The 12004-nt window shown below is 38.3% G+C and overlaps 1 protein-coding gene across 1 annotated transcript in view; it reads right to left on the reverse strand.

Moving 5' to 3' along the window:
* Window positions 1-12004, reverse strand: part of PIK3C3 (phosphatidylinositol 3-kinase catalytic subunit type 3) — a 148297-nt gene that overhangs the window by 20954 nt on the left and 115339 nt on the right. Inside the window, exons 22-23 of the mRNA XM_030335994.1 lie at window positions 7425-7593; window positions 1793-1883 (exon numbers count right to left, since the gene is read on the reverse strand). Of these exons, the coding sequence (XP_030191854.1) occupies window positions 1793-1883; window positions 7425-7593 (260 nt within the window). The remainder of the gene's footprint in view (window positions 1-1792; window positions 1884-7424; window positions 7594-12004) is intronic.

Consider the following 12004-nt stretch of genomic DNA (forward strand, 5'->3'; position numbering starts at 1 on the left):
AAGTCGGACGCTTAACCGACTGCGCCACCCAGGCGCCCCTAGTCAAGGAAATTTTAAATTTTCATCAACCAATTACTTTTCTTGATGACCAGGTTTAATCCAGAAATAAAAAATAAATGACAAAAATAAGCCACGCCAAAAACCAGTGTGATAAGTAGTCGATTTCCTAAGGGGGAAAGGGTGTTTATTGAAACAGTGCTTGTGGATACAATAATAAATGCAGTTTTAATAAGAGGATAATTTACTTAAAAGACTGAACAATATTTACATTAAAACCCCTCATTGTTTGTGACAGACTTATAAAACCAAGTAAAAGGGATTCTCATTTATGTTTGCAATTGTCTGAATATTTGTGTCTCCTCCAAATCCATGTTGAAATACTAATGCCCGATGTGAAGATATTAGGGTAGAGCTTTGGGGAGGCACTTAGGTCATGAACATGGGACCCTTATGAATGGGATTGGTGCTCTTAGAGATCCCACAGAGCTCCCTAACATTTTTTGCCAGATGAAGATATAACAAAAAGTCAACCCAAAGAGGGCTCTCACCTGACCATACAAACACCCTGATCTCGGACTTCCTGATTCCAAAACTATAAGAAATTTGTTTCTCTGTTGTTTATAAGCCGTCTAGTCTCTAGTACTTTCTTACAGCAGCCCAAATAGACTAAGACAATGTTCAATCCAGAGGAATCTGGAGTTGGTTCGGAGTCGGTTATGTCAGAACTTAGAGCTTTTTGGTTCCAATTATTATTTTCAACCACCACAGAGACTCCATCTCAGAGACTGCTACTGTCCTTGAGTAACTGTATACTTCTGCAAGGTAAAAAGTTTTACTATCTTTCTTTCAAGTTCAATAATGATTATCATACTGATATTGAAGACGATCTTACGTTATCTCTGGATATAAAAAAAAGCACTTTATATACACCACCCCCAACACGCCCGCTGAATCAGAGAATCAGAAGCTAATTCAGATAAAAATCTTCAAATCTGTTGCCCTTCCTCCCATCTCTTGTTAGAATTCATGGTAAAACAGGGGCACCTGGATGGCTCAGTTGGTTAAGCGTCTGACTTCAGCTCAGGTTATGATCTCGCAGTTTGTTGAGTTTGAGCCCCACATCTGGCTCTGTGCTGACAGCTCAGAGCCTGGAGCCTACTTCAGATTCTGTGTCTCCCTCTCTTTCTGCCCCTCCCCCATGTTCTGTGTCTCAAAAATAAATAAATGTTAAAAAACAAAAACAAAAACAAAAACAAAAAACAAAGAATTCATGGTAAGGCAAGTCTGAGTCACTGTTCACCTACATGACGACTACCCTTTTTTCTTCTCTTTGGAAGCTGAGTTCAAGGGGATGTCTCTACTTTGTTGACATGGAAAAAAACTCTGGTAACCAAGGTATGGATGGGAAGGATATAGAATGGCTTGTTCCAGACAGGATTATAATATTTTGTCTCTGATCCTTAGCATGTATAGCCTGTGAGTGCCAGGCATCAGATATCGTATCAGGACTATTAAAGGAGAGCTACAACTTTCTAAAAAAAAGAGCAAGGGTTGTAGCAGTAAGCTTTCTCTGTAGATGCAATGACCTAGTCATGTGACTGTGGGTATGAACAGAGCTGGCTGCATGGACCTAAGAGGCTGTTGTGTCCTGGAAGGTAAAAAATAATTATACAATAGCTCTTTTTCTTAATTTATGTTACTTAAGAGTCTAGAGCCAGGGACATCAAGGGGAAATGGGTTATTAAAACCTTAACATCTTTTATATATAAAAAGTAGAAAACATAAAAGTTACCTTTTTCACAGTTTTATCTGGTTCAAGAGCAATATCTGGAATGTTTGCATCCACCATCAAGGAAAACAAGTTCAATATCAGGTTAGAATACCTAGAGAGTGGGAAAGAAAGAAAAAATAGCAGTGTGTTAGAATTTTGCAGCTTCTTCTCCTGTCAAGAATATCCCTAGAGGCACCTGGGTGACTTAGTTGAGTTTCCAAATCTTGATTTTGGCTCAGGTCATTATCTCAGGGTTGTGGGATCGAGCCCTGTGTCAGGCTCTGTACTAAGCATGGAGGGTGCTTAGAATTCTTTCTCTCTTTCTCTCTCTCTCTCTCTCTCTGCTCTTCTCCCCTGCTCGCTCTCTCTCTCTCCCCCTCTCTCAAAAAGAAAATAAAAATAAATGAATAAAAGCTCTCACTGGCTATCTCATAGGGACTAAGAATGGAGGTAGGGAAACTATTTCACAGATGTCCAGGTAGAAAAGAAACAATATGGATGTTGTCTGGATGTACTTTGGAGATGGAGTGGATGACACTTGCTGATGGTTTCAACGAGCAAGGGAGAGGGGGCAGAGGAACTGAATGTCACCAAGGATTCAGCCTAAGCAATGGGAAACTACTATTCACCAAAATAAGAGAGAATGAACAAAGAGCAGGATTTGGGGCTGAGGATCAGTAATATTCTGTTTTAGACATATTGAGTTTGAAATGCCTACCAGACTCTTAGTCAAGACATCAAGTAGGCAGTCAGAGAACTCAGGGGGGATATCAGGGCTGATGGTATTAGTTCAAAACACCAGCATTTGGTTCCTAACTAAAGCCACAGGTCTGGATGAAAATGCTGAAAAGGAGTTTAGGGGGAAAAACGATCCAGAACTTAATTCTAGACAGTTTAATATGTAAAGGTCAGACAGAAGAGGGAAATCAGGAAAGAAGCGGAAGTGGTCAGCAAGGCAAAAAGAAAACAGAGAAGCGGGTTACACCAAATCGAAAAAAGGTTTTCAGGAACAAAGGGGTGCTCAACCGTGTCAAGCGGCAAGAAAGCAAAGTGGCCACTAGATTTGGTATAGGTGACAGTTTATCTCGATAAAATTAGTTTTGATAGGGTACATCTGGAAGTCTTACGCTGAAGGAAGAAAAGGAAGGTTAGTGGAGACAGTGAGAAAGACTTTTTAATTTTTTTTAATGTTTATTTTTGAGAGAGAGAGAGAGACCAGAGTATGAGTGGGAGAGGGGCAGAGAGAGAGAGAGGGAGACACAGAATCCAAAACAGGCCCCAGGCTCTGAGCTGTCAGCACAGAGCCCGATACGGGACTCGAACCCACGAACCGTGAGATCATGACCTGAGCCGAAGTCAGACGCTTAACCAACTGAGCCATCCAGGCACCAAGATAGACTTTTTTTAAAGCAAATGGGCTGTGAAAGAGTAAAGAACTAGGGCAGAAGTACAATGTCTAGGACTATCCCAGACTTCTCCCCACCAGACAGACGCCAGAGGTACTCACCTAGCTGTGACAACCAAAACTGTCTCCAGACATTGTGAAATGTGCTTTGGGGAAAAGGGGAGTGTAAAACAGGTCTGGCTGAGAACCGCTGCTTAAAACCAATGGTGAGAACACCATGGCTGTTGGAAGTTTCTTCAGTAACGTACAGCTGTTGCACTGTACACATGAGACAGGAAGGAACAGAGCTGTGATTAGAGATGAAGTGTCAGCAGGTGAGGTTATTGGACTGGATAAAAATGTGTAAGAAAGTTTAGAGGGAAGGGCAGTGATTATAGCTTGAGGGCATAAAATTCAGTGGGGAAAAGAGAAAAGTGAGAATATAAGGCAGATTTAGTATGGTGTAATTTTATATGGTGTAATGGTGACTGGACATTATCAGTGAGGTTGAAGTCTTCCAGGAAGGAGTATAATCCAAAAATGAGCTGCAAGGATAGACGATGTTGGTCAGAGTGGAAAGCTGGTGATTGAGATTTTGGAGGGGTAAATTAATGTTATTCATGAGAGGCAGTAGACAAGGCTGGTTCTACATGAAGAGGACAAGACACTCAGAGGTCAGGTCATGGCTGGACCACTTATGTGAATGTGGAAGTCACAGCAGTAGTCTTGAAGTAGACAATACAAGTTTTCAAGGAATAGAGCATGACAGACAGACACCTGACTTTTAGCAATGGGGAGGATACCTATTGGTGTGATCTCCCAGTGTGTGTGTCTATGCTTTTCTTCCTTAAGAAAGCAAGGAAACAGGGGCGCCTGGGTGGCGCAGTCGGTTAAGCGTCCGACTTCAGCCAGGTCACGATCTCGCGGTCCGTGAGTTCGAGCCCCGTGTCGGGCTCTGCGCTGATGGCTCAGAGCCTGGAGCCTGTTTCTGATTCTGTGTCTCCCTCTCTCTCTGCCCCTCCCCCGTTCATGCTCTGTCTCTCTCTGTCCCAAAAACAAATAAACGTTGAAAAAAAAAAAAAAAAAAAAAGAAAGCAAGGAAAGAACTCATTTGGAAGTTGCAGCAGGGAGCAAGGGGGGCACCAAGCCCTTCTCTAAGCTCTACAATATGTAGGACATGGAAATAAAGAAGATCCACTTGAGAGGGCTGCAAGGACCATGGCATCAGCAGAGTACAGCCACCTGCTATGTATTATGTCATAAATAAAATATGCTCTTTCAATGAACCCTCAATTATTTGTACTGTCCTTTGTTGACCATACAGTTTTTTCCCATCTTGTCATAAGGGAATCTCAGGGTAAATTCAGAGTAATATTTCAGAGGTTCTCAAAACTGGCTGCCCACTAGATTCACCTGGGAGCTTTTTAAAAATATTAATGCCTGAGCCCAATCCCATACCAAGTAAATCAGATGGGCCCCCAAACTATTTTCCCCCTAAAGTTCCCCCAGGCAATTCTAATGGACAGCCAGGATCCATGTTAAAATGTTTGTTTTTGTGGAAACATATGTGTGTTTCTTTTTAAAAAGGCAAATATTAATGTTTTCTGGATTATCTGCTGGTTTTAAGTTTACCACCCATGCTTCTATTATTGTAGCAAAAGGAAACAAAATGTAAATAAGGAATAGTCTGTAAGAAGCTTAAACATTCAATTATTTTGTAGAACATCTGTCACAACCTTAACTTTTACACCTGCTGCTATGAACCTGCATTTTCCATTTAAGATAGGGTGAGCGACCCCAAACAGAAAGTATACATTCTGAGTAGTCATTCAATATCCTACCCAGAAAATAGATTTAAAGGTTACTAGAAATCTTTAAAACCATTATCAAGAAAAAATATAAGGTCATATAAAGATGGTCTAAATTTTTCAGTGAAAACCTTTAATACTAAAAATAGGAATGCATATAATTAATAGGTATTATTTAGTAAAAGATAATAATATATTTTGTTACATGAAAATCATAAAACCATAAAATGTGTTCTAACATCTATACAGTTGTAAGCATTCACAACTTAGTTCAAAACAGACTGCTCTACTTATGTGGTCAAATGTAAGTAACGGTTTCTTATTGCAGGAAATGAGCAACAATTAACAAAAACCATGAAACCAAACCCTAATAATAAAAGTGTCAAGTAACCTTAGCTCCAAACTGACTCAACCAGCAGGTTAATTCTCATGTCATAAAGAAAAATTTTTACTAACAGAACCATATTCCAAAATACAACATTAAAAAATAAATGTTGATCCAAATATTAGGGTCCAGCTGATCTTAACCAAAGTATAGTGACATTTAAAAACAAATAAAAAATAAAAGTCTTCATGACTTAACATAAAATTATTTAGATTACTCTGTGATTTTTCTTAGCAGTGATAAAAGTTAACTTTGGCTCCACATTAATAACCTGCCTCTGTTTTTTCCATTCTACTGAATTGCTACTAATCCATTATCAATGACAGTTTATAAAGCACATTGTTTTCCTCCTGCTTTCAGTAAGACAGAGCACCCCTGACATTTCTCTAGTTATCATTTCATATCATTCTGTCTGCCTCCTTACCGAGAATGCCATGGTTCTGTCTAGTTTTTAGGAGGCTTGGACTATTTTAAATTAAAAATCCTAAGATATTAAAGTGGAACTTTCATCTCTCTGAAAGTGTTTCTGCATCACCAGACAAATCACAGAGCACTCATCTTCCATATTGTTTTAGCATTTCTGAAAACAAAACTGAGTCACTCTGCCACCTAAAGGATAAATAGTGTGACTGTTTGTAAAATGCACATCAGAGTTTGTGACACATGGTACAGACTGAGTTAACAATGAAGGCCTAATGAGTCACTGCCAAGATGAAATCTAATTAATAGTGTACAGCCACTCTCTTAGGACCAACTGCATCAACATCGTCCAGGAACATGGTCTCAACCCAGATAAGAAGCAGAAATTCATTTAATAACCATACACTGGGAGTCTTACGTTCTAACCATATGAGTAACAGGTTGTAAAGACAAATAAGACAGAACCCATGTGCATAGGCAGCTCACTGTCTACTGGTTATAATTTCATCTGGAAGAGGTGAAAGAAGGTAGTAGGTCTCCTGGGCTAGGAGTTTTCATTGGACTAAGAATATTCATTTTTGCAAAGTTAAGTTGAAAATGGATTTAGAGTCAAATGATCCCGTCATTTTTGACTAACCATCAGAGCCATGTCCTAAATTTAACCAACCTGACTTAATTTACTTTTTTCCTGATGATATATGATGTTACAAGTTCTAAGTAAACCAGGATGAAGAAAGCAGAGATGGAATGGCATTGGAGAAGAAAGAAGGTATAGAGAAAAATCAACCTTTTTCCTTCAGCAAAATGACTGATGAGGTGTTAAAAGGAGACAAAATCATGTGTAACATTTATTACTCCATCATTTAACAAACTTCTGAATGCTCCTGAAGAGCAACCAAAACCAAGGCTGATAAAGTTGCTAAAGAATAAAAATGAATGGATTAATATCACTTTAAATAAGCTAAATGCTTCATTCTTTGATAAAAAAGTGGGAAGTGAGCTTGGGAGAAGTTAAACAACTCAATATCGTGATTATAATCCTTCCAGACTGGCTTCAGGGAGATGTGAATGGTTATGAAGCTTCTTAATCTTTTCTCTATTCCAGCACTGTCAAAGAACACAGTATATTTTATTAAAATGATTTTAACCCACTGATTTTGAAGCTTCCATATTTGCCTAATCTTGTGTAATGTCAGCTTCTTGTTTGGTGGATTTAGCAATCGAATATTTAGCAGGAAAGCAAGAGAGTCTTCTTTCTCTTGCTATCAGACTGTTTATCAAAACAGACATCAAACGTATATTAAGAAATACCGGGGCGCCTGGGTGGCTCAGTCGGTGGGGTGTCTGAATTCTGCTCAGGTCATCTCACGGTTTGTGACTTCGAGCCCCGGAGCCCTGCAATCGGGTTGTGCGCCGACAGCTCAGAGCCTGGAGCACGCTTCTGATTCTGTGTCTCATTCTCTCTCTGCCCCTCCCCCACTTGTGCTCTGTCTCTCAAAAATAAATAAATGTAAAACAAAAAAAATTTTTAAATACATTTGTCTGTGTCATTCTGAGAAAGAGTGATGTGAAAGAATGTATACATTGGAACAACTCCTTTTCTTGCTCTATGAAATGAATTTATCAAAATTCTTTATGCCAAGCAAATCAACTTACCTTCGAAGGTGGAGGAAAGCCGTGTAACACTGTTTACGAAACTCTTGGTACTGCTCACTCTGGGTGCCCCCCATTCCTTCTACCATTTCTTTATTCAGCTTCATTGGAGGAGGAAGAGGCTTTGGATCCCGACCCAAAATATATCCGAAGTCTATGTGGAAGAGTTTGCCTGGATGTTGATACGAAACTCATTTGTTATCTTTAAAAACTGAGAAGGGAATATGTCATATTATTGTATATGCAGTGTCTCTTCACAACGAATACTAAGTCATGATGAAGTCTATTCAATTGTTGAATCCTCTACAGCCAGGCTCGGGTGTGGCCTTAAGAGCATACTGCAGTTCATTGTAACGCAGTTATTCAAATGAAACTTCAGTTAAAATAATCTCATAGTAATATTAATCTATATTCTACTTCAAGATCTCCAGAATCAAAGACAATCAAAGGCTACATAACTTAAGGTACTAGCAGAAATTAGTGTCCTGCAGCAAATTTCTCACCCTGAAGTTTACACAAACTCCATTCATACAGCAGAAGACCATTTCTTTTAAGTATTTCTGAAACGAATCCTTTAACTTTTCACTTGTATTTCTGAAACGAATCCTTTAACTTTTCACTATTCCCCTCACAAAAAAAAAAAAAAAAAAAATCCCCCAAATTGCAAATTATATTCTTCGCTTCTTCTAAACCATTTTCAACTAATCCATGTCACTCATTAGCTGCAAACTAGGAACAAACCACAGTATTTATGTCTACCAAGAACTGAATACAGCTGCAGTGCCCACGAAGACAAATTCTCCATGAGTCGCCAAAGCCCACAGACTAGACATGTAAAAATGTGATTGATCATTCACTTTAGAGAAGGATTCACCACCGAATTCATAAGCATTTTGTGACATACAAGTAGGTGTAAAAGAAGCATACATTTTAACACAAAGAGTAGCCACGTGGATCCTACAACCCAAGCTCCACCAAGGCAGGGATTTATGCCGTTTCGTACATCACTCTACCCATGCCTTAGAATAGTTTCTGGCACACTAGGCACTCACTTTTGAATGAAGGGATGAATTCATTTAAAAAAACAACAACCTAAAATCTTCCTAGTGTAAGCTTCCCACTCTTGTTTGTCTTGTGATACATTATATGACCTGTTTTATGTGAAAACCTATCCTCCATCATGCATTTGGGAAGCTTAGGTTCCCCCTACCCCTCAAGGGGAGCAGCCAAAAACTTTCCTTCTTCAAGTACATGTACTGAGTTTGAGCATACTTTTGCCATCCTGCAAAGTATTTTTATACATCAATTCTATCCATTAACATATTAGCTAAACCCCCTACCTCTTTCTCTGTGCATTATTACTGTTATCTGTGAATGTTATACTCCATCATTAGGTCACTGTTGGAAATTTAAGGCAATGATGGGCACAGAACTGACTCTAGGTGGCAGTGAAATCCCAGGTGAACAGTGACACACTGGCAGGCCTTCTGAGTCAGTGGTATAACTGCCCCTTAGTACGACTGACACCTTCACGTCTCACTTGATGAGGTATGTGACCCGGACAAAACCACTTAATGTTTTAATCCTCACTTTCTTTTTTTTTTTTTTTTTTTTTTTAAATTTTTTTTTTTTCAACGTTTATTTATTTTTGGGACAGAGAGAGACAGAGCATGAACGGGGGAGGCGCAGAGAGAGAGGGAGACACAGAATCGGAAGCAGGCTCCAGGCTCTGGGCCATCAGCCCAGAGCCCGACACGGGGCTCGAACTCACGGACCGCGAGATCGTGACCTGGCTGAAGTCGGATGCTTAACCGACTGCGCCACCCAGGCGCCCCTTAATCCTCACTTTCTAAACTGCACAATAGGTTAATACTGTTGATTACCTCATAAGACAGAATTAAAAAGAGATAAAGATATGTTATCTTAAGATAGTACCTGATACACAGTAAACAGTCTAAATGTCTCCTGTCATTATTATTATTTCCAACTAAGCTACAGATGACAGGGTCAAGCAAAATAAAAAACCCCATTTAAGTCAAGAATGATTACATCTATAGCCTTGTCTCATTTAAGAAGCTATGTCCCTCAGAGGAAAAAAAACATTTTAGTCTGAACATAAAACTAAATCAAGCTATATGATATCTAATGACCATGTCTCCTAAAGGCGCATACAAATGTTTATCTTAAATACTTTGAATACCACTTTTTAAAAAAATGTAAAATACTAAACACTGCTCAAAAAGAAATATTAATAAGTACCACTTCAAAGACATTTAAAATATACTGAATTGGTATTTATATGTTCCTTATACCTGAGATCACTACTGCCAGGGATTAGTAAAATTAAATATTAAAGGGATAAGCAATCTTATTTGCAACTCATCTCAGGCATCGTTCTTACAATGAAAAACTAAATAATACATTAAGCGGGAAATCCTATACAACTTTGAAAATGAGAGAGAACTTCGGATTTGCCAAGACCAGGTAATAATAATAATGATAATAATAATAATAAGTCCAGATTAAAGGCAATAATGATATTAAGCTTATGTAAAATTCAAAGTAGACACTGGCGTTATTTTCACGCATTAGTAAAAAAAAACTACACTGAAAATTAACTGGAGTAGACAGCAGAAAATGTAATACATTTGGGATATGGAGTTCATATACAAAAAGAAACAACAGCTTACTTATGATTGCTCACAAAACAAGTATTGGAAGGTTTAAACACTATCATCACCTGCCTATAGAAAAACTACCCATTAACAATGTAACTATTGCACTGAAAACTAGTTTTCCATTTCTCCACATCATCTCCTTGTCTTTGTTTTTCAAGCTTATACCACACTTAAAATGTTCCGTTCAAATTGAAGAAATGATGAAAATCTCATAAGAACTTTCAAAAAAAATGCGTGTATCTAGTATAGTAAATGACAGACGGGGGAGGTGAGAGGAGAAGGAATTATAATTAGATAGAGAGAGCGAGGAACCTATAGAGAATTGGAAAAGGGTTTGCTCTCTCCAAAATAACAAAGTAACAGTTTAGCGAATTGGTTCCTCAAGCTCACACCCAGGGCTTACTAAGCAAGGATTCGTAAGTAGTTACTAGTGAGGCTCCTACTTCAAAACACTTCAGCTAAGAGTATAATGAAATTATTTCTTCACTTATCTTTCTCCCCAAAGTTAACTCTTTTTTTTTAATTTTTTTTTTAACGTTTATTTATTTTTGAGACAGAGAGAGACAGAGCATGAACGGGGGAGGGGCAGAGAGAGAGGGAGACACAGAATCGGAAGCAGGCTCCAGGCTCCGAGCCATCAGCCCAGAGCCCCATGCGGGGCTTGAACTCACGGACCACGAGATCGTGACCTGAGCTGAAGTCAGATGCTTAACCGACTGAGCCACCCAGGCGCCCCTCCCCAAAGTTAACTCTTACTGAACCATTAGGAGTCCTATAATTAAGAATTGTGCTTTATTTATTTTTGCATAGTACTGAAACCTAGGATAATGCCCTAGCATGCAGAAGGACTCAGTGTAGCTATTTTGCATTTACTTAACCAATGACACCTCAACTTCACGTTTATAGCTTAGGCACCTTTTAGTAACATTGCTATTGCAAGAAATTTTCTTCTGGAAATGATAGTTCTTATGGGAAATTGTTCTGTTTAAAATTTTTGTATTTTCATTTCCATTAAGATCTACAACAAAATTAATACAGGCTGAGTCTGGATCACCTAGACATTACCTTATTACTTAGTACTATCCTGTGATTTCACTTTTTGATTGGGTTGGTATTAAACAAGGCTACTTTAACTTTTTCAGGCTAACACTAAGAGAAGCAGAATTGGTTATATCTTCAAATTACCTAACAGCATGCTGAAATAATGAAGGTTATAAAGTAGTTCAGGTAGAGAAAAGTAGTTTCAGAATATTCACATGAGATATATTTACAGTGCTCTGAACTCAAACTCACACTATACTATCTGCACCATATTCACACGGCAAGTGACATTTAGTTACAATATTATTTCATCTGTCACATTAATGTTGTTGGATTGCATTTTGCTAGTCTGTAACATGATTTAATTTATAAAGTTATTTTTATTTTATAGTATAGAAGAGTAGACACACAAGAAGTTAGTATCAGCTTTACCTTGTACATATTTAAGATTATAAACTCAGCACAATGGGTTTTACTTCTATTTAAAACAGTTCTGTGTATTACTCATGATTGAAAAACACCATTTCAGAATTCCAAAATGGACTTCAGAGGTCCCTAACTACAATAAAATTAATTTTGGGGGGAAAGCCATAGACCTCACCAAATCCCCAAGGGAAGTTCATGATTCCAAAAAGATGAGAAAGTACTTTTAAAACAAGGAGTTTGGTAATTGTAGTATTTACTGGGAAAGCATCATTTTAATGCTTAAGGTCCAAGGAAGCAGGCTATCATTCAATTTTCCATTATTTGGTAAAAAGTCCTGATCAACTTCTCTTAAGGATTCCATTTCCTTAAACTAAATGTGTATTCCCTGTAGCTAAGCTAAGCACTTCATTCTGTGCTTTCCTCTCACTCTGGAGCTCC

The sequence above is a fragment of the Lynx canadensis genome, chromosome D3 (genome assembly GCF_007474595.2).
Source record: "Lynx canadensis isolate LIC74 chromosome D3, mLynCan4.pri.v2, whole genome shotgun sequence".
NCBI classification, from domain to species: Eukaryota; Metazoa; Chordata; class Mammalia; order Carnivora; family Felidae; genus Lynx; species Lynx canadensis.